At 44.6% G+C, this 23,986-nt stretch overlaps 1 protein-coding gene across 1 annotated transcript in view; it reads right to left on the bottom strand.

Annotated features, from left to right (window-relative positions):
- Nucleotides 1-23,986, bottom strand: part of LOC139233600 (uncharacterized) — a 99,653-nt gene that overhangs the window by 607 nt on the left and 75,060 nt on the right. The window contains exons 7-10 of the mRNA XM_070864004.1: nt 23,504-23,619; nt 19,064-19,163; nt 9,001-9,119; nt 53-164 (exon numbers count right to left, since the gene is read on the bottom strand). Of these exons, the coding sequence (XP_070720105.1) occupies nt 53-164; nt 9,001-9,119; nt 19,064-19,163; nt 23,504-23,619 (447 nt within the window). The remainder of the gene's footprint in view (nt 1-52; nt 165-9,000; nt 9,120-19,063; nt 19,164-23,503; nt 23,620-23,986) is intronic.

Below are 23,986 nucleotides of genomic sequence, written 5' to 3'. Positions count from 1 at the left end.
GAGGGGAAAAAATACATGCACTAATTTCAAAACACTGAGAAGTTGGTACTACCTTCCAGCTTTCATTCTGATCCTTCGAGCTATATCTCAATTTATTCTGTTTCATTCCACCTCTGCCTTTGGATATGCTAGGCAACGCAACTGGTCGTTGGTTCGTTCCATAACTAAAGGAAATGAGTTACGTGGTTAAATAATACAGTCCAATGATGCCTTGGCGATGTAATCCTGGCACGTGCGCATTCCTGATCAAATGAAAATGTTGCACCACAAATGTTTCTGAAGAACGTATTGTTGTTAAGTGTAAAATGAGAAGCCTCTGTTCTTGTTAAATGAATCGCAGAAGAAGCTATTACAAGTCGCAACAAATCATTTTCAGTTATCTTAATAAAAATTCAAATCTTGGCAGTCTATTAAAACCGTCACCCATGCAAGCACTTTCAAAACAACATCTATAAGCTCCTAAATATCCTAATTATACATCATCAACATTGATATAGTCCCACTATCCACTTAATCTGATTAATAAATAGTATGGCAATCACCCAGTATCACAACCAAAGTAACTTCTGAGTATATGTTTTTTTTTTAATTCATTCATGGGATGTGGGCTTTGCTGGCCAGCCCATCATTTTTATTCAGAGGTGAGAAGGAGATAGCTTGCACTGCCTCAGCCTTTCAGTTTTGGATTTGGATTTGTCAGTTTGAACATTTATCTTCTTCTGCATCGTCTTATAACTCACTGAACATCTTTTGCCATTATTCAGAATCTGCCAAGCACTGTACAAGCAATCTCCCAAAGAGGAGAGAACACTTTTCTAGCCATTGCACCTCCCAGTCCTTAGAATCACTCAATCAGGTGGAACCTTCTGTTCACAGTGACTGTGAAAGACCAGTCCACCTTTACTCTGTGATTGGTAGAAGGTCCGGATTTTCTGGGAATCTTATCCAAGATGGTTTCACTGAGTTGCAAGCCTGCTTTGCATCAGATATACTACTTTGATATCAAGATCAAATAGCATAAAGTTGCTAAATAAAAAATGAACGTGTCCTTTGGATTCTCAACAAACTGTAATTTACTGGTGATACATTTTGGTAGGAAGAATGAGGAGAGACCATATGTAATAAATGGTACATTTTTAAAGGGGGTGCAAGAACAGAGAGACCTGGGGGTGCTTGTGCACAAAACTTTGAAGGTGGCAGGACAGATGAACAAAGCAGGTAATAACACATATGGGATGCTGGGCTATATAAATAGATGCATGGAGTACAGCAGCCAGGAAGTTATGCTCAACCAATATGAAACACTAGTTTGACCCCAGCTGGAATATTGTGTCCAATTCTGGGCATTACACCTTAGGAAGGACGTGAAGGCTTTGGAAAGGGTTCAGAAGAGATTTACAAGAATGGTTCCAGGGATGAACAATGAGGAATAAGGGATTCATCATCATAGGCAGTCCCTCGAAACAAGGATGACTTGCTTCCACGCCAAAAAAAGGTCGAGTTCACAGGTGTTTCGAATGAAGAACCCGAACTACATCCTGAAGGATGGAAGATGCCTGTGCGTGGATTTTTTTAACGTGTGGTGGCTGTTGCACACCAGCCACCACACGGGCTTGACAGAGCTAGGTCTTGGCCCAGTGGCAAGGATTACCCAAGACAACTGGAGACCTGCTCTGCTGCACGGACCTAGTGCGCACACATATTGCAGTGTGGGCTGGCCCATGCTACCCCTGGGCCCCTGGCCCCCAACTCACGCCTCCCCTGGGCCCCAATCACATCCCTCTACAGTCTCTTGCAGCTCCTTCGCCCCGACCTCGCCGCTCCTGCTGCATCTGCCCACGCTCCGATCACCGACCTGGACCTTGCTGACGTCACTCTTCGCTGCCGTCGCAAGGTCCTTGTAGTGCCCTCTATGCTGCTCCTGGGCCTCCGCACGGCGCTCCTTTTATGGCCCCGACCTGTCGCCGATGGTATGAGGGATGAGGGACTACAGCTACGTGGATAGGCTGGGGCTGTTCTCCTTAGAGCAGAGAAGGCAAAGAGAAGATTTGATAGAGGTGTTTAAAATCATGATGGGTTTAGATAGAGTAAATTAAGAGACATTTTTTCCAAGGGCTGAAATGTCATTAATGAAAGGGCACAGATTTAAGGTGATTGGCAAAAGAACCAGAGGCGACATGAGGAAAAACATTTTCATGCAATGACTGGTTAAGATTTGGAATGCACTGCCTGATAGGGTGGTGGGTACAGATTCAATAGTACCCTTTAAAAGGGAATTGGATAAATACTTGAGAAAAAAATTGTGGGGATATGGGGAAAGAGTGGGGGAGTGGGTGGGACTAACTGGATTGCTCTTCGAAAGAGCCAGCGCAGACTGGATGGGCCGAATAGCCTCCTTCTGTGCTGTACTATTCTGTGGCCGGAATTTTAAATCGGGAGGCGGGTTGGGAGATGGGGTCTCAGGATCGGTGAGGAAACCCGGGAGAACAGGTTTCCCGTGGGCCTGATTTGCATTTCAAAAGGTTCCGTTTCCCTCTTGCAGCTAGCCAGCTGGAGAGGCTGTCGGGCTGCAGGTGGATAGGCCTGTGGCACTCGGCAACAGAGAGGAGGGAAGGAGAGATCGGGGGGTGGGGGGGGTGGTCAGGACCGGAGGAGGAATTGGACGGGGGGGGGGGGGCGGTAGAAAGAGAGGATCGATGCCGGAGAACTGGCAGTGGGGGAGGGCGGGGGGGGGTAATCATTGGGGCTGGAGGATCGGGGGGCAAGGGGAATCGAGGGGTGGTGGATCGAGGGGTGGTGGATCGAGGGGTGCGGGGGAGTATTCATGGGGGGGGGGGGGAGAAATCGGAGCCCCTGGGGGGCGGGGGTAGTCAGAGGACTCGTGAGAGGATCGGAGTCCTTGTGGGGGAGATTGGGATCCTCGGGGGGGGGGGGGGGAAATCAGAGGCCTCTTACCCCCTGGATACAGCCGTCCTCGCCATACCTTAGCTGGCGGGTTCTCCAAGGCCTGAGAAACCCGGCCAGCCAGAGTTAAAAGTGAAATGCTGGTTAAATCTCAGGCACTCTCGCCACATAATATTTAAATGGAGGACCTGCCTCCTGGGAGCGGGTTGGCTGCCCTCCTCACCCCCACCACCATCCCTCCTCTGTTAAATCCAGACGTGGCAGGTTGGAGGTGTGTCGCGATCGGGATTCGGTATTTTAACACTTCAACCTCCCACTCAACTCCACCCACCCGTTTTTTGGGTATAAATTCCCCTCTATGATTCTATGATACACAATCATACAGCTTTCTCGTGAATTCTAGAGCTTCGGGATGCTCATAAGGGCAGAAATAGAGGAGCGCAGATATCTCAGGGGGTTGTAGGGCTGGAGGAGATTACAGAGATAGGAGGGGTAAGGCGATGAATTTTAGAACATTTTTTTTTGGCATACTTGGGCCCAAAAAAAAAAAATCGGGCGTAACTCTTCATGTACGCCAAAAAAATGATTTGGGGAAAATTGAGCCTATATTGTTGTTCCTTCATCGTTGCTGGATCAAAATCCTCGCATTCCCTACTTAAGCAATAGAGCTATAGTGGTAGGGGATTTTATTGTAAGGGGAATAGATAGGCGCTTCTGCGGCCGCAATTGAGATTCCAGGATGGTATGTTGCCTCCCTGGTGCAAGGGTCAAGGATGTCTCGGAGCGGCTGCAGCATATTCTGGAGGGGGAGAGTGAACAGCCAGCTGTCGTGGTACATATAGGTACCAACGATATAGGTAAAAAACAGGACCTCAAAAGGTAGTAATCTCAGGATTGCTACCAGTGTCACGTGCGAGTCAGAGTAGGAATTGCAGGATAGCTAACATGAATACATGGCTTGAGGAGTGGTGCAGAAGGGAGGGATTCAAATTCCTGAGACATTGGAACCGGTTCTGGGGGAGATGGGACGAGTAAAAACCAGACGGTCTACACCTGGGCAGGGCCGGAACCAATGTCTTAGGGGGAGTGTTTGCTAGTGCTGTTGGGGAGGGGTTAAACTAATATGGCAGGGGGATGGGAACCTATGCAGGGAGACAGATGGAAGTAGAATGGGGGCAGAAGCAAAAGATAAAAAGAAGAAAAGTAAAAGTGGAGGGCAGAGAAACCCAAGGCAAAAAGCAAAAAGGGCCATATTACAGCAAAATTCTAAAGGGGCAAAGTGTGTTAAAAAGACAAGCCTGAAGGCTCTGTGCCTTAATGCGAGGAGTATTCGTAATAAGGTGGACGAATTAACTGTGCAGGCAGCAATTAACGAATATGATATAATTGGCATCACGGAGATATGGCTCCAGGGTGACCAAGGCTGGGAACTCAACATCCAGGGGTATTCAACATTCAGGAAGGATAGACAAAAAGGAAAAGGAGGTGGGGTAGTGTTGCTGGTTAAAGAGGAAATTAATGCAATAGTAAGGAAGGACATCAGCTTGGATGATGTGGAATCAGTATGGGTGGAGCTGCGGAATACCAAAAGGCAGAAAATACGAGTGGGAGTTGTGTACAGACCACCAAACAGCAGTAGTGAGGTTGGGGACAACATCAAACAAGAAATTAGGGATGCGTGCACTAAAGGTACAGCAGTTATCATGGGCGACTTTAATCTATATATAGATTGGGCTAACCAAACTGGTAGCAATATGTTGGAGAAGGATTTCCTGGCGTGTATTAGGGATGGTTTTCTAGACCAATATGTCGAGGAACCAACAAGAGGGCTAGCCATCCTAGACTGGGTGATGTGTAATGAGAAAGGACTAATTAGCAATCTTGTTGTGCGAGGCCCCTTGGGGAAGAGTAACCATAATATGGTAGAATTCTTTATTAAAATGGTGAGTGACACTGTTAATTCAGAAACTAGGGTCCTGAACTTAGGGAAAGGTAACTTCGATGGTATGAGACGTGAATTGGCTAGGATAGATTGGCGAATGATACTTAAAGGGTTGACGGTGGATAGGCAATGGCAGACATTCAATGATCACATGGATGAACTTCAATAATTGTACATCCCAGTCTGGAGTAAAAATAAAACGGGGAAGGTGGCTCAACCGTGGCTAACAAGGGAAACTATGGATAGTGTTAAATCCAAGGAAGAGGCATGTAAATTGGCCAGAAAAAGCAGCAAACCTGAGGACTGGGAGAAATTTAGAACTCAGCAGAGGAGGACAAAAGGGTTTAATTAGGAGGGGGAAAATAGAGTATGAGAGAAAGCTTGCTGGGAACATAAAAACTGACTGCAAAAGCTTCCACAGATATGTGAAGAGAAAAGATTAGTGAAGACAAATGTAGGTCCCTTGCAGTCAGATCCAGGTGAATTTATAATGGGGAACAAAGAAATGGCAGACCAGTTGAACAAATACTTTGGTTCTGACTTCACAAAGGAAGACACAAATAACCTTCTGGAAATACAAGGGGACTGAGGGTCTAGTGAAAAGGAGGAACTGAAGGAAATCCTTATTATGAATATGTGGCTTGAGCAGTGGTGCAGCAGGGAGGGATTCAAATTCCTGGGGCATTGGAACCGGTTCTGGGGGAGGTGGGACCAGTACAAACCGGACGGTCTGCACCTGGGCAGGACCGGAACCAATGTCCTAGGGGGAGTGTTTGCTAGTGCTGTTGGGGAGGAGTTAAACTAATATGGCAGGGGGATGGGAACCAATGCAGGGAGACAGAGGGAAACAAAAAGGAGGCAAAAGCAAAAGACAGAAAGGAGATGAGGAAAAATGGAGGGCAGAGAAACCCAAGGCAAAGAACAAAAAGGGCCACTGTACAGCAAAATTCTAAAAGGACAAAGGGTGTTAAAAAAACAAGCCTGAAGGCTTTGTGTCTTAATGCAAGGAGTATCCGCAATAAGGTGGATGAATTAACTGTGCAAATAGATATTAACAAATATGATGTGATTGGGATTACGGAGACGTGGCTCCAGGATGATCAGGGCTGGGAACTCAACATCCAGGGGTATTCAACATTCAGGAAGGATAGAATAAAAGGAAAAGGAGGTGGGGTAGCATTGCTGGTTAAAGGGGAGATTAATGCAATAGTTAGGAAAGACATTAGCTTGGATGATGTGGAATCTATATGGGTAGAGCTGCAGAACACCAAAGGGCAAAAAACATTAGTGGGAGTTGTGTACAGACCTCCAAACAGTAGTAGTGATGTTGGGGATGGCATCAAAAAGGAAATTAGGGGTGCATGCAATAAAGGTGCAGCAGTTATAATGGGTGACTTTAATATGCACATAGATTGGGCTAGCCAAACTGGAAGCAATACGGTGGAGGAGGATTTCCTGGAGTGCATAAGGGATGGTTTTCTCGACCAATATGTCGAGGAACCAACTAGGGGGGAGGTCATCTTAGACTGGGTGTTGTGTAATGAGAGAGGATTAATTAGCAATCTCGTTGTGCGAGGCCCCTTGGGGAAGAGTGACCATAATATGGTGGAATTCTGCATTAGGATGGTGAATGAAACAGTTAATTCAGAGACCATGGTCCAGAACTTAAAGAAGGGTAACTTTGAAGGTATGAGGCGTGAATTGGCTAGGATAGATTGACGAATGATACTTAAGGGGTTGACTGTGGATGGGCAATGGCAGACATTTAGAGACCACATGGATGAACTGCAACAATTGTACATTCCTGTCTGGCGTAAAAATAAAAAAGGGAAGGTGGCTCAACCGTGGCTATCAAGGGAAATCAGGGATAGTATTAAAGCCAAGGAAGTGGCATACAAATTGGCCAGAAATTGCAGCGAACCCGGGGACTGGGAGAAATTTAGAACTCAGCAGAAGAGGACAAAGGGTTTGATTAGGGCAGGGAAAATGGAGTACAAGAAGAAGCTTGCAGGGAACATTAAGACGATTGCAAAAGTTTCTATAGATATGTAAAGAGAAAAAGGTTAGTAAAGACAAACGTAGGTCCCCTGCAGTCAGAATCAGGGGAAGTCATAACGGGGAACAAAGAAATGGCAGACCAATTGAACAAGTACTTTGGTTCGGTATTCACTAAGGAGGACACAAACAACCTTCCGGATATAAAAGGGGTCAGAGGGTCTAGTAAGGAGGAGGAACTGAGGGAAATCCTTAATAGTCAGGAAATTGTGTTGGGGAAATTGATGGGATTGAAGGCCGATAAATCCCCAGAGCCTAATGGACTGCATCCCAGAGTACTTAAGGAGGTGGCCCTAGAAATAGTGGATGCATTGGTGATCATTTTCTAACATTCTATCGACTCTGGATAAGTTCCTATGGGCTGGAGGGTAGCTAATGTAACCCTACTTTTTAAAAAAGGAGGGAGAGAGAAAACAGGTAATTATAGACCGGTTAGCCTGACATCAGTAGTGGGGAAAATTTTGGAATCAATTATTAAAGATGAAATAGCAGCACATTTGGAAAGCAGTGGCAGGATCGGTCCAAGTCAGCATGGATTTATGAAAGGGAAATCATGCTTGACAAATCTTCTAGAAATTTTTGAGGATGTAACTAGTAGAGTGGTCAAGGGAGAACCAGTGGATGTGGTGTATTTGGACTTTCAAAAGGCTTTTGACAAGGTCCCACACAAGAGATTGGTGTGCAAAATTAAAGCACATGTTATTGGGGGTAATGTACTGACGTAGATAGAGAACTGGTTGGCAGACAGGAAGCAGAGAGTCGGGATAAACGGGTCCTTTTCAGAATGGCAGGCTGTGACTAGTGGGGTGCCGCAGGGCTCAGTGCTGGGACCCCAGCTATTTACAATATAAATCAATGATTTAGATGAAGGAATTGAGTGTAACATCTCCAAGTTTGCAGATGACACTAAGCTGGGTGGCGGTGTGAGCTGTGAGGAGGAGGCTAAGAGGCCGCAGGGTGACTTGGACAGGTTAGGTGAGTGGGCAAATGCATGGCAGATGCAGTATAATGTGGATAAATGTGAGGTTATCCACTTTGGGGGGCAAAAGTACGAAGGCAGAATATTATCTGAATGGCGGCAGATTAGGAAAAGGGGAGGTGCAACGAGACCTGGGTGTCATGGTACATCAGTCATTGAAAGCTGGCATGCAGGTACAGCAGGCAGTGAAGAAGGCAAATGATATGTTGCCTTCATAGCTAGGGGTTTTGAGTATAGGAGCAGGGAGGGCTTACTGCAGTTGTGCAAAGCCTTGGTGAGGCCTCACCTGGAATATTGTATTCAGTTTTGGTCTCCTAATCTGAGGAAGGATGTTCTTGCTATTGAGGGAGTGCAGCGAAGGTTCACCAGACTGATTCCTGGGATGGTAGGACTGACATATAAGGAGAGACTGGATCGACTGGGCCTGTATTCACTGGAGTTTAGAAGGATGAGAGGGGATTGCATAGAAACATATAAAATTCTGACGGGACTGGACAGGTTAGATGCAGGAAAAATGTTCCTGATGTTGTGGAAGTCCAGAACCAGGGAACGCAGTCTAAGGATAAGGGGTAATCCATTTAGGACTGAGATGAGGAGAAACTTCTTCACTCAGAGAGTTGTTAATCTGTGGAATTCTCTACCGCAGGGAGTTGTTGATGCCAGTTCATTGGATATATTGAAGAGGGAGTTAGATATGGCCCTTATGGCTAAAGGGATCAAGGAGTATAGAGAGAAAGCAGGAAAGGTGTATAGAGAGAAAGCAGGAAAGGGGTACTGAGGTGAATGATCAGCCATGATCTTATTGAATGGTGGTGCAGGCTCAAGGGGCCGAATGGCCTACTCCTGCACCTATTTTCTATGTTAACCGCACTATGGGAGTACCTTCACCACACAGACTGTAGTGGTTTAAGATGACGGTGGCAATTAGGGATGGGCAACGATGCCCACATCCCATGAATTAATGAAGAAAACTGTTCAGTTCTTCTATTATTTTGCATTTTGTTACTGCCAGCAGTATTATTAATCTATTTAACGTCTCAAAGACTTAAAATATTAAGGAATGAACACAATAGTATAGTTCTGCTAATTTAATGCATATTGAGGTAAAACAATGGCATACGTTTTTGATTCATAGTCCTTCCAGCTTGGTCCACCTGGAGTAGGAGTCATTACCTTCGCTAGCCTTTCGAGCATGACAAGATTGGCTACTTCAATACTATCCCGTCTCACTGGGACATCCTGTTAAAATGAATAGTTAATTCAGCAAATGAATACCTGGTAAATTGATATTAAGTGCTCATGAGCAATTTTCACATTTGACCTAATGCAGCTTTTATTGAAACATGCAAAATTCTTACAGGGATTGACAGATTATATGCAGGGAGGATTATTCCCCTGGCTGGGGAGTCTAGAACCAGGGGTCACAGTCACAGAATAAGGGGTGGGCCATTTCGGACTGACTGGAGGAGAAATTTCTTCACTCAGAGGGTGTTGAACCTTTGGAATTTTCTACCCCAGAGGGCTGTGGAGGCTCAGTCGTTGAGTATATTCAAGGCAGAGATCGATAGATTTTTGGATATTCAGGGAATCAAGGGATATGAGAATAGTGCAGGAAAATGGAGTTGAGGTAGAAGATCGGCCATAATCTTATTGAATGGCGGAGCAGGCTCAAGGGGCCGAATGACCTATTCCTGCTCCTATTTCGTATGTTTTTATGTTCTTATGGACTTCCATCACTCATCATAAATCAGGTTGGAGGTTATATATTAGCAGGAATAGAGGATTGGCTAACGAACAGAAGACAGAGAGTCGGGATAAATATTCAGGTCGCAGCGGTGCAGGTCGGGAGCAGCAAGGCCGATAAAAGGGACCTAGAAGGTGGGAGGAGCTAGCTGGTGCAGGGGCAGAATGTAAACAAAGAAGCAAAAAGAAATCGAAGTATGACGTCACAGCCAAGCGAGTAAGTGATTGTCTGGTGGATTGGTGCGTATTTAATCTTTTTCTTTTTCTTTTCTTATCAGTAAGAAACCTTTGGCGTTGTTACCAATTAAGTTAATTTAAGGGTTCAGTCATGGCAGGAGAACCCAGACCCAAGTCATACTCCTCCTATGCTATGTGGGAAATTAGGGACGCTTCCAGTGTCCCTGACAACTACATGTGTAGGAAGTATATCCAGCTGCAGCTCCTGACAGACCGCATTGTGGCACAGGAGCTGCAGATGGATTCACTGTGGAGCATCTGCGATGCTGAGGATGTTGTGAATAGCACGTTTATTGAGTTGGTCACACCGCAGGTATAGGGTACACAGCCAGATAAGGAATGGGTGACCATCAGGCAGAGCAGTGGAAGGAAGGTAGTGCAGGGGTCCCCTGCGGTCATCTCCCTCCAAAACAGATATACCACCTTGGGTACTGTTGGGAGAGATGGCTCATCAGGGGAAGGCAGCAGCAGCCAAGTCCATGGCGCCAGAGGTGGCTCTGCTGCACAGGAGGGCAGGAAAAAGAGTGGGAGAGCTTTAGTGATAGGGGATTCTATTGTAAGGGGAATAGGCAGGCGTTTCTGTGGCCACAACTGAGCCTTCAGGATGGGTCAAGGATGTCTCGGAGCGGCTGCAGCACATTCTGGAGGGGTAGAGTGAACAGCCAGCTGTCGTGGTACATATAGGTACCCACGATATAGGTAAGAAATGGGATGAGATCCAACAAGCTGAATTTAGGGAGCTAGGACTTAAATTAAAATAGGACCTCAAAAGGTAGTAATCTCAGGATTGCTACCAGTGCCACGTGCTAGTCTGAGTAGGAATTGCAGGATAGCTCAGATGAATACGTGGCTTGAAGAATGGTGCCGGGGGAGGGATTCAAATTCCTGGGACATTGGAACCGATTCTGGGGGAGGTGGGACCAGTACAAACTGGACGGTCTGCACCTGGGCAGGACCGGAACCAATGTCCTAGGGGGAGTGTTTGCTAGTGCTGTTGGGGAGGGTTTAAACTAAAATGGCAGGAGGATGGGAATCTATGCAGGGTGGCAGAGAGAAGTAAAAAGGGGGCAGAAGCAAAAAATAGAAAGGAGAAAAGCAAGAGTGGAGGGCAGAGAAATCAAGGGCAAAAATTAAAAACGGCCACATTACAACATAATTCTAAAAGGACAAAGTGTGTTAAAAAAAAAACAAGCCTGAAGGCTCCGAGTCTCAATGCGAGGAGCATTCGTAATAAGGTGGATGAATTGACTGCGCAGATAGCTGTTAACGGATATGATGTAATTGGGATTACGGAGACATGGCTCCAAGGTAACCAAGGCTGGGAACTCAACATTCAGGGGTATTCAATATTCAGGAAAGACAGACAGGAAGGAAGAGGAGGTGGGGTGGCGTTACTGATTAAAGAGGAGATTAATGCAATAGTAAGGAAGGACATTAGTGTGGATGATGTGGAATCTATATGGGTAGAGCTGCAAAACACCAAAAGACAGAAACGCTAGTGGGAGTTGTGTACAGACCATAGTAGGGAGTTTGGGGATGGCATCAAACAGGAAATTAGGGACACGTGCAATAAGGGTACAGCAGTTATCATGGGTGATTTTAATCTTCGTATTGATTGGGCTAACCAAACTCGCAGCAATACTGTGGAGGAGGATTTCCTGGAGTGTATAAGGGATGGTTTTCTAGACCAATATATCGAGGAACCAACTAAAGAGCAGGCCATTCTAGACTGGGTCTTGTGTAATGAGAGAGGATTAATTAGCAATCTGGTCGTGCAGGGCCCCTTGGGGAAGAGTGACCATAATTTGGTAGAATTCTTCATTAAGATGAAGAGTGACACAGTTAATTCGGAGACTAGGATCCTGAACTTAAAGAAAGAAAACTTCGACGGTATGAGACAGGAATTGACTCGGATAGACCGGAGAATGATACTTAAAGGGTTGACGGTGGATAGGCAATGGCAGACATGTAAATATCACATGGATGAACTACAATAATTGTGCATCCCTGTGTGGCGTAAGAATAAAAAAGGGAAGGTGGCTCAACCGTGGCTAACAAGGGAAATTAGGGATAGTGTTAAATCCAAGGAAGAGGAATATAAATTGGCCAGAAAAAGCAGCAAGCCTGAAGACTGGGAGAAACTTAGAATTCAGCAGAGGACAAAGGGTTTAATTAGGAGGGAGAAAATAGAGTATGAGAGTAAGCTTGCAGGGAACATAAAAACTGACTGAAAAAGCTTCTATAGATATCCGCATCTTCTCCCTGTGGCCAAGGAGCTCCTCCCAGAGTCACAGTGCAGATTTTATCCCCTACGGGGAACAACGGGCATGATCTTTGCAGCACGACAACTGCAGGAAAAATGCAGGGAGCAGCACCAACCGTTATACATGGCCTTTTTCGACCTTACATAGGCCTTTGACACTGTCGACTGTGAGGGCTTATGGAGCGTCCTCCTCCGTTTTGGATGCCCTTTGTCAACGTCCTTCGCTTGCTTCATGACAATATGCAGGCTGTGATCCTTACCAACGGATCCATTATAGACCCATTCCATGTCCGGGGTCAACAGGGCTGCGTCATCACTCCAACCCTCTTTTCAATCTTCCTCGCTGCCATGCTCCCCCTCACTGTCAACAAGCTCCCCGTCGGAGTGGAACTAATCTACAGAACCAGTGGGAAGCTGTTTAACCTATGCCGCCTCCAGGCCAGGTCCACGATCACCCCAACCTCTGTCGTTGAGCTGCAGTATGCGGACGACGCCTGCGTCTGCACACATTCGGAGACTGAACTCCAGGATATAGTCGATGTATTCACTGAGACATATGACAGCATGGGCCTTACGCTTAACATCCGTAAGACAAAGGTCCTACACCAACCTGTCCTCGCCGCACAGCACTACCCCCCTGTCATCAAGATTCACGGCACGGCTCTCGGTAATGTGAACCACTTCCCATACCTCGGGAGCCTCTTGTCAACAAAGGCAGACATTGATGCGGAGATTCAACATCACCTCCAGTGCGCCAGTGCAGCCTTCGGCCGCCTGAGGAAAAGAGTGTTCGAAGACCAAGCCCTCAAACCTACCACCAAGCTCATGGTCTACTGGGCTGCAGTAATTCCCACCCTCCTATATGGGTCAGAGACATGGATGAATTACAGAAGACACATCAAGTCGCTGGAGATATATCACCAACGATGCCGCTGCAAGATCGTGCAAATCCCCTGGGAGGTCAGATGCACCAATATCAGTGTCCTCGCCCAGGCTAACATCCCCAGCTTTGAAGCACTGACCACGCTAGATCAGCTTCGTTGGGCAGGCCCACTTAGTTCGCATGCCAGACATGAGACTCCCTAAACAACTGGTATATGCGAAGCTCCTTCATGGCAAACAAACCAAAGGTGGGCAGTGGAAACGGTACAAGAACACCTTCAAAGCCTCCCTAGTGAAGTGCGTCATCACCACTGATGCCTGGGAGACCCTGGCCGAAGACCGCCTTAGGTGGAGAAAGTGCGGGAGGGCATTGAGCTCTTCGAAACTCAACGCTGCGAGCGTGAAGAGATCAGGCGCAGGCAGCACAAGGAGCGTGTGGTAAATTAGTGCCACCCCACCCCTCCCCCGACGAATGTCTGTCCCACCTGTGACAGGATCTGTGGCTCTCGTGTTGAACTGGTCAGCCACCAAAGAACTCACTTTAGGAGTGGAAGCAAGTCTTCCTCGATTTCAAGGGAATGCCTATGATGATGATGACATACCTTGCAGTCAGAATCAGGTGAATTCATAATGGTGAACAAGGAAATGCAGACAAATTGGACAAATACTTTGGTTCTGTCTTCACTAAGGAAGACACGAATTACCTCCCGAAAATACTAGGGGAGCGAGGGTCCAACGAGAAGGGGGAACTGAGGAAAACCCTTATTAGTCAGGAAATGGTGTTGGGGAAATTGAAGGGACTGAAAGCCGATAAATCCCCAGGGCCCGATAGTCTGCATCCCAGAGTACTTAAGGAAGTGGCCCTAGAAATAGTAGATGCATCGGTGGTCATTTTCCAACATTCCATGGACTCTGGATCAGTACCTATGGATTGGAGGGTAGCTAATGTAACCCCACTTTTTAAAAAAGAAGGGAGAACGAAAACAGGGAATTAAAGACCAGTTAAGCCTGACATCGGTGATGGGGAAAATGCTGTAAGCAATTATTAAAGCTGTAATAGCAGCGCATTTGGAAAGCAGTGACAGGATCGATGCAAGTCAGCATGTATTTATGAAAGGGAAATCATACTTCACAAATCTTCTAGAGTTTTTTGAGGATGTAACTAGTCGAGAGGATAAGGGAGAACCAGTGGATGTAGTGTATTTGGACTTACAAAAGGATTTTGACAAGGTCCCACAGAAGAGATTGGTGTGCAAAATTAAGGCACATGGATAGAGAACTGGTTGGCAGACAGGAAGCAACAAGTGGGAATAAATGGGTCCCTTTCAGAATGGCAGGCAGTGACTAGTGGGGTGGCGCAGGGTTCAGTGCTGGGACCCGAGCTATTTACAATATACATTAATGATTTAGACGAAGTAATTGAATGTAATATCTCCAAGTTTGCAGATGACACTAAGCTGGGTGGTACTGCGAGCTGTGAGGAGGATGCTAGGAGGATGCAGGGGGACTTGGACAGGTTAGGTGAATGGGCAAATGCATGACAGGTACAATATAATGTGGATAAGTGTGAGGTTATCCACTTTGGTGGCAAAAACAGGAAGGCAGATTATTATCTGAATGGTGACAGATTAGTAAAAGGGAGGGGTGCAATGAGACCCGGGTGGCATGGTACATCAGTCATTGAAGGGAGGCATGCAGGTACAGCAGGCAGTAAAGAAAGCAAATGGCATGCTGGCCTTCATAGTGAGGGGATTTGAGTATAGGAACAGGGAGGTCTTACTGCAGTTGAACAGGGCCTTGGTGAGTCCACACCTCGAGTATTATGTGCAGTTTTTGTCTCCTAATCTGAGGAAGGACATTCTTGCTATTGAGGGAGTGAAGCGAAGGCTCACCAGACTGATTCCCGGGATGTCAGAACTGACATATGAAGAAAGACTGGATCGACTAGCCTTATATTCACTGGAATTTACAAGAATGAGAGGGGATCTCATAGAAACATTAAAAATTCTGACGGGATTGGACAGGTTAGATGCAGGAAGAATGTTCCCGATGTTGGGGAAGTCCAGAACCAGGGGTCACAGTCTAAGGATAAGAGGTAAGCCATTTAGGACCAAGATGAGGAGGAACTTCTTCACTCAGAGAATTGTGAACCTGTGGAATTCTCTACCACAGAGAGTTGTTGAGGCCAGTTCGTTAGATATATTCAAAAGGGAGTTAGATGTGGCCCTTATGGCTAAAGGGATCAAGGGGTATGGAGAGAAATCAGGAATGGGGTACTGAAGTTGCATGATCAGCCATGATCATATTGAATGATGCTGCAGGCTCAAAGGGCCGAATGGCCTACTCCTGCACCTATTTTCCATGTTTCTATGTTTCTATTCGCGGGTTGGCAATCAGTAAATAGTGGTGTGCCACAGGGATCAGTGCTGGGACTCCAACTATTTACAATCTATATTAACGACATAGAAGAAGGGACTAAGTGTAACGTAGCCAAGTTTGCTGACGATATAAAGATGGGAGGAAAAGCAATGTGTGAGGAGGACACAAAAAATCTGCAAAGGGATATAAGTGAGTGGGCAAACATTTGGCAGATGGAGTATAATGTTGGAAAGTGTGAGATCATGCACTTTGGCAGAAAAAAAATCAAAGAGCAAGTTATTATTTAAATGGCAAAAGATTGCAAAGTGATGCAGTACAGCGGGACCTGGGGCTACTTGTGCATGAAACTCAAAAGGATAGTATGCAGGTACAGCAAGTGATCAGGAAGGCCAATGGAATCTTGGCCTTTATTGCAAAGGGGATGGAGTATAAAATCAGGGAAGTCTTGCTACAGTTATACAGGGTATTGGTGAGGCCACACCTAGAATACTGCATGGAGTTTTTGTTTCTATATTTACGAAAGGATATACTTGCTTTGGAGGCAGTTCAGAGAAGGTTCATTAGGTTGATTTCGGAGATGAGGGGGTTGACCTATGAGGAAAGGTTGAGAAGGTTGGTCCTCTACTCATTGGAATTCAGAAGATTGAGAGGTGATCTTATTGAAATGTATAAGATTATGAAGAGGCTTGACAAGGTGGATGCAAAGAGAATGTTTCCACTGACGGGGGAGACTAGAACTAGGGGGCATAATCTTAGAATAAGGGGCCGCGCATTTAAAACTGAGATGAGGAGAAATTTATTTTCTCAGAGGGTTATAAATCTGTTGAATTCGCTGCCTCAGAGAGCTGTGGAAGCTGGGACATTGAATAAATTTAAGACAGAGATAGACAGTTTCTTAACGGATAAGGGAATAAGGGGTTATGAGGAGCGGGCGGGAAAGTGGAGCTGAGTCCATGATCGGATCAGTCAAGATCGTATTAAATAGCGGAGCAGGCTCGAGGGGCCATATGGCCTACTCCTGCTCCTATTTCTTATGTTATGACCGCACTGGATTATTTAGCTGTTACTAATATTTAAACCAATATCATAGATATGTCAGGTTTAGCTTGTTAAATCCTTGTTAAATTGCATACCCTTTGACTTCCCCCAAATTCATTATTATAGCAAGAGTGGTCAGTGTGCAGAAAAGCAACAGTAAAAGCCATATAGATGGAGACCCTTCTCACTTAGTTAAGTCACAAAAAGTGGCACTTTCATGGATGACCAAAAGAAAAAAATTGCAATAGGGCAGGAAAGTGCAGCCCCCAAAACATAAAAAACACAACAGCCAGTTGTAAAAATGGACTACCACCAGGTTTCTGACAAAGTTGTCAATAGGGATTAGGGAAGCAGCAAAAAGCAAAGCTGCAGAACACTTCTACGTCCCACCCAATTTCCCTTTTTATGTGGGGTTCAACAACAGTCATACATTGGCCTCATCTGTCATTACCCCAAAAATGTCTGCTTCTTGGGTCTTTCAAAAACTGATGATGATCTTTAGGTTTCTTCTCAGTGAGACAGGGTTTGATCTGCGGTGCTTTTGGAGCGAGAGTCCATGTTATCAGTCCATGGAGGCCTAAATCCTATTCTGCATCTCTCGTGCAATATGCATTGACCAGCACAGGCCAGAACTGCTTTGTGCACGAAGAACCTGTGGACAGACTATATTTTATGTTAATGAGGGGGATGCCTCATAATTGCACTTGGAGTACCTGAAAAGTGCTTTAGCTGCACAGTGGCTGTTTTAGGCCTGGGTGGTACTCTCCGCAACAAAGGGCCACCCTTCATTGAAAGCATGGCTTCTAAAATCCAATCTCTGAATCTGGCTTACCCTGCCCCCAAACTCGGTTGAAAAAACAGACATAGTTTTAAAGGCAGACAGAAGTCCTTTACCTGATCCTGGCACCTGATAACCCACCCCTTGACCTCAATACCACCCCAGGGCATTGTGCACTGTGTGATCGGCGCGCTGTCTAAAAATTTTGGTCTCGGGACATCATTGGGAAAATGTGCTCAAAACGCACTGGAAATTGCACCAGATTCACCAAAGTGAAGTTTCTGCTCAAACTCATTTGCATTAGCCTGAACGTAAAATCACCCATGAATCAGTGCAATCGAGCAGCGTTATCGATCATAATTGATTATTGACTGGAACTTGGACAATGGGGCCTCAAGATTACTGAATTAAACTAACTTGCTCTGAACATTTGCTGAAATAATTGTTGAAGCTGAACAAACAGGCCGATCAGTGCTTTCAATTGACTGCTCGTCACAGCTCATATGTACCAAGGGATGATCAGTTGACTGAATTTGAATTCATTTAAATTGAACTTAAAGTAATTTAAAGTAAATATGGCATCAGAATGAGAAACAGACCTGAGAGACGCTTCAATTGCCTGCAGTTGCAAATCATTCACGACGGGTGCTTGTGCGTCCAAATTTCTGGCCGCATTGTGGTGAACATGCCCGAACGGGCACAATCAGCTGAAACTTGCCATGCTGACCTGGGCCATTTTGGGGGGCTGGCACTGCTTTGGACAAAGTGACTTTTGAACCAGCGTAAAAGATGGCGGAAACTCGAGTGTAAATGGTTACGGACACAATTCAATTGCGTTTTAAATTCCGCGATCTTGTGCTGTTTGTCGATTCAGTCCAGGCAGTGCTGATTTCTGGGCGGATACTCCAGGGCTTTATATTTAAATTAGTTGCCTTCACATAATGTGACAGAGTTAGCTTTGTTACCTCCGTCGTGGCCAGCGCCAGATCCGCAACAGTTCCAGCACCAGGACTACATAATGTTGATATCCCCGTTGCCCCATCTTTTAAACAGCAACAGTCTCAGTATATGCAATAAATTAGCACTTGCTACCCCCCTGGTACTCCCCAACTCTACTGCAAGATCTGCATTGCTTGCAAAAGCAGTTTTACTACCATTCACAGAAAAAACCATCAAGCCTTCATTCCATAATTGGAATTGGTTTCTTAGATCACAAACATAATATTACAGGAATAAAAGCAGAAACACTCAGCAGGTCAGGCAGCATCAGTGGAGAGAGAAAAATAATTAACATTTCAGGTCGATGACCCTTCGTCAGAACTGAAAAAAGTTAGAGACATAACAGATTTGAAGCAAGTGTAGGGGCAGGGAAAGGGGGAAGAGGAGAAAAGAACAAAAGGGAAGGTCTGTGATAGGGTGGAAGGCAGGCGAGATTAAAATACAAAAGGGATGATGGTGCGAGGCAAAAGGAGATGGTAATGGGACAAATAAAGGAAAAGTTGGGTCTAGAAGAGGTATAAATGGGAATAGCAGAATCATCAACAGCTACAAACTGAAAAATCCCCTCCCTCCCAGAAGCACGATAGGGTTCCCCTTGTCCTCGGTGTGGGGGGTGAGGTAGGAACAAGCTATGACAGAAATCACAGGCAAATGCAGGAGGAACACATGATTATGATATTATGTTATATTTTCCTTTATTAGCGAAAAAGTCTGCATTAAATATCCACTGCAACACCTAGCATGCGATCTAATATTTAGATAGGTATTGCATTTAGTGCCACAATAGTTCTGTGACTATTCAGGTATAACTTGTATCTTTGCACCGTCAAAATTCTGTTTCAATTTACAATAGGCAGGTCTTACCTTCAGCTTCTGGTCCCTTGTGCGACCCATATTCTGATTTACTACACCCTTATTTGGTGTAATTTTTGGCATCTTGGTAACGTATTTAGGTGTACTCAAGCTAGAAGAAATCAATCCTTCAGTTAACAATTAAAACACTGAAATAAATAGCTCCCCTTATGTAGTTATCTGTTGGGTATTTTAATTATACACTTAAGGAATATTGAAAAGGGGCAACTGATCAAGAGTTCTAATCTCTAAATTCATAAGACACTTTTTGAGCAGCAGAGGAACAGCCTGGAACATTTTTCCTCAACTAGACAGTGTTCAGTTTCCATCTCACACTTGCTAATGATCATATAGCAATGTCATTTTGCAGATTTTTAAGTTGAAACTTATAAACAATTGTACACTTGTGAAAAACATATCTTTTCAAAACCACGATTTTAAAATACCTAAGTATAAGTATTATAAAAATATTTGGCTAACACCTGGCAGTTCTAAAACACAGGGAGGAGTCTCATGAAGGTAATCTCAATGTCAAGGCAATTGCTTCCATCCACCATCATAACATACTGAAAAGCAATATATCTTATTCAGACTCACAATAAATGAATGACTTTTTTTTTCCATTTAAGGAACATTAAGTTGGGATCCTATTAATAGGTTCTATTTTTGATGGTTTTTGAAATTACAATCATAACTCCTTTTCTTTTATCTGAGCACAAATTAAACTGATAGCTCATGGAGGAGAGCTATTTTTGTTTTGCAACACATTATAGATAGCTCCTACATGCAAATTACCTAGAAACCAGTCTATAATCTCCCAAATTGACTGATAAATGTGAACCTTCCATCTAGTATTACCACCAAAGTATCTCCTATTGTAATGTATGCACCTGCAATTATGCTCACAGGTCATTGTGAATGGCTTAGCCAGTCACGTGATATTCACAAGACTCAATAAAACCCCAGTCGGTTGGGTCTAGGTCATCCGCGATGAGGTATGCAGTTGTGAGCCGAGTGGATGAACTGGTAATGTGTAGTGTGATTGTTAAACCTTTGTTAATAAACCAACTAGTTCTTAATAACAATGTGTCGCTATGAATTCTTAAGCAAAGAACCCATGAAGCAAATATATTACACCTATGTCAAGAATAGACATTTCATGTCAATAGAACAAACATGTATATATATTTTGCTCTTTGCTTTAATTAAAAAAATATTTTGGTTTTACATTTCTCAATGCTTTTGTAACAAAATCCAATATTGGATGTGTTACTCAGGAGTTAGCAGAACCTCAATGTTTACCGAATAAGATTTGGATACAGGGGCAAATACAACATAGAGTTTGGTTTATTGCAGTTGACAGGGCCGTAGTGACACAGTTCTCAATCTTTAAGACAGACTCGTTAGTTGCAATTCAAACCTAAAATTCACTCACAAGCATCAGCAACTTTTATTTTTGAAACGCCTTTAACATAGTAAAACGTTCCAAGGTGTTTCACAGGAGTGTAATCGGCCAAAAAAGGAAACATTAGGAAGGTGTCCAAAAGTTTGTTCAAAAAGATAGGTTTGGTGGAGAAGAGAGAGGTGGAGAAGAGAGAGGTGGAGAAGAGAGAGGTGGAGAAGAGAGAGGTGGAGAAGAGAGAGGTGGAGAAGAGAGAGGTGGAGAAGAGAGAGGTGGAGAAGAGAGAGGTGGAGAAGAGAGAGGTGGAGAAGAGAGAGGTGGAGAAGAGAGAGGTGGAGAAGAGAGAGGTGGAGAAGAGAGAGGTGGAGAAGAGAGAGGTGGAGAAGAGAGAGGTGGAGAAGAGAGAGGTGGAGAAGAGAGAGGTGGAGAAGAGAGAGGTGGAGAAGAGAGAGGTGGAGAAGAGAGAGGTGGAGAAGAGAGAGGTGGAGAAGAGAGAGGTGGAGAAGAGAGAGGTGGAGAAGAGAGAGGTGGAGAAGAGAGAGGTGGAGAAGAGAGAGGTGGAGAAGAGAGAGGTGGAGAAGAGAGAGGTGGAGAAGAGAGAGGTGGAGAAGAGAGAGGTGGAGAAGAGAGAGGTGGAGAAGAGAGAGGTGGAGAAGAGAGAGGTGGAGAAGAGAGAGGTGGAGAAGAGAGAGGTGGAGAGGCGGAGCGAGGGAATTCCAGAGCTTAAGGCCTAGACAGCTGAAGGCACGGCCACCAATGGTAGGGCGAAGGAAGTCAGAAATGCACAAGAGGCCAGAATTGGAGCAACATAAAGTTCTCAGAAGGTTGTAGGGCTGGAGGAGATTGCAGAGATAGCGAGAGGTGAGGCCATGGAGGGATTTGAACACAAGGATGAAAAGTTTAAATTCAAGCCAGTGTAGGCCAGCGAACACAGGGGTGAAGGGAGAATAGAACAGTGTGAGTTAGGATACGGGAAGCAGAATATTAGATGAGTTCAAGTTTATAGAGGGTGAAAGATAGAAATAACTCTTTCCAACCTGTAATGGAACCCGGTCAAACCTGTGGTTCAATCCTGAGGCCTTGATTTTCCATCTGTCTGGCCGCAGAGTCTGGCATTGAGCTAAACATTTTAGCCTGGATCAGGAATGGGCCTCACTCTTATTGGAGGACTTGTTCCTAAAATGCTACTCTGCAAAAGCCTCAGCCAGTCATAGGCGTATTGATATCTGAAGCTTAGCAGTGGAAAAAGGACTAACTCTAGTAACAAAGAGGCTTTCTACATAAACGCCTGGCTCATTCAGGCAACCTTGACAGTCCATTACAAATCCTCACAAGCTGTTGCTTAAATCTCAGTCTCGTGTCTGATATCTCTCTGAATACTAGTATAATTTCTCCATTACATTTGGGTTTTCTGTGAAGATGGTCAGGCTTAGCCTTCCAGCCGTCTAAATCCCTTTGTGTACTGTCTGCTGTTTGAAGGAGAGGCCTTCATTGTGACATCACTTCCTTGGAGCTTAAGAATACACAACAATTGGCCTCAACACCTCAAGTTGGTGGGTACATAAATCTGCTAGGGTTCCCACTCTGACCATTATCCAGTGACACATGCTGGATATGTACATGCGTGCATATTTGGTAAACTGGACTCAGCTGTAATGAGCTCTTATCAAGGCTTACGCGTGAATAATGTCCCATGGGCAAGATACTAGAGGACAACCAATGCCTGTGAAAGTGTACACCAGAAAGGAGCCAATGTCTTCAGGAGCGGAAAAATTGTCGGGAGAATTTTTTTTTAAAGAAATACTACCAAGTCTATTGACACCAAGCAGATCCAGCAAGACTTACTTCTCTGGCTTTTGCTCATCTTAAAACAAGGCCTCACAAATGCTGTTTCAATTATCATTTAGTTATCTGTTTGGCAACGCAGCAAAAATATTAACCAAGACACTCAAATGAATTTCGATTGTGCTCACAACTATGTCTACCATGATTTCTAGAAGATCATCGGAGAGGAAATGCTTTCCCCCCAGGGTTAAACATTAAGGTAGGGGTATAGAAAACAGATGATAGATGTACCTGATTTTATGAGCCAATTATATTCTTTTTAATTTTTACTTTCAGAAAAAAAAGCATACTTTTTTGAAATCATTGTACAAATCTGTCAAACTAAATGTATTTAAAAGAGAATGTACCGCTCCATCAGGGTTACTGATACAATTGTTTACACACTGGAGATCGAGCCCCTGGTTGTAGACTACTGGAAGAGGCTCTATGATATTTCAGGACCTGCAACACATCACTATTTCAACCGGCACATGTTGCGCTGATGTTTCGCCCATGTCGGTTGTGAGGAGGATTTTATTTTACCAAAGCCGGAAATGCATCGTCTTGCAACCAACAGCAAAGAGTTTTGCTGGGCATGCATGTTTTAGGGAGGGGTGCTCTCCAGTGCGTAGGTATATGCCTGGGTCTGCAGTGGTCTAGCAAGGTCTTTGTAATAACCGCCAGCATCACTGCCATAAAACAGCAGCATGGAGGGGCACAGACTTATGTAGAAGTGTGCCGCATAGGGAATATGCCCCCCACCCACCCGTCCCTTCAACCACCACCTGCCCCACCTGTGACAGAGACTGTAGATCCCGCATTGGACTCATCAGTCATCTTAGAACTCATATTAGCGTGGAAGCAAGAAATCCTTGACTCCGAGGGACCTGCCTAAGAAGGATGCTTATCGTGCTGCATGAATGATTAAGGGAAAATACGTAACATTGTAAATAATCCTGATGAAGCTGGATTCATTGAAACTGCTGAGATGAAATGTCTCTTTTTGATGAAATATTTGACATCCTTTTAAAATAAGGTGAAGTTCTTTTAGTGAGCAATACACAGGGTTGTTGGGATTTTATTATAGGGTGTTCCCTTAAGAACTGGCATTTGTCGATTTAACTTCTAAAAGATTTTAAATCACTTAAATGTAAATGCAGCAACAACTTAATTCCATTAATTGGATCTATTGATAACAGGAACAATGTAAAAGGAAATCTCCCTACCTCTTTATATCATAGTTGTTCCAGGTGTGGCCACCTGGATGTGGGGTCATTATTGTTGCCAGTCGTTCTAAGATGGTGATATTTTCTGACTCAATTCTGGCAAAGTCTCTGTTCGTCTGTAAAAATCCACATGTAAACACAGATTTATGCAGTGAAGCCTCAGTATTTCAACCATTAAAGGACCAAAAGTCATTCTTCTGATCAGGAATTCATTTTCTCATGATTTCAGCGCCTCTACCTACTATAGTTCAGCTTCGGACACGACTTGGCTGTTACAACGTTGGACAGCTCAGATTGTTTTGAAAATAGTAAACTAAATTTGCCTCAATTTATGATCCTCACATTACCCAAGTGTACATCTCTGTATAAAGTGTCCTAATATTTGGCTGAGAAATATAATCTAGAAACCTGTCCGTTTTGCCAGAATATCGTTTACAATGGCCAGTCGTTAAATATTAAGAACTGCAGTCATTATTTGATCAG

Source organism: Pristiophorus japonicus, chromosome 21 (assembly GCF_044704955.1).
Source record: "Pristiophorus japonicus isolate sPriJap1 chromosome 21, sPriJap1.hap1, whole genome shotgun sequence".
Lineage (NCBI taxonomy): Eukaryota > Metazoa > Chordata > Chondrichthyes > Pristiophoridae > Pristiophorus > Pristiophorus japonicus.
The sequence above is the reverse complement of the archived record's forward strand: the minus strand, read 5'-3'. Positions and strand labels throughout refer to the sequence as shown.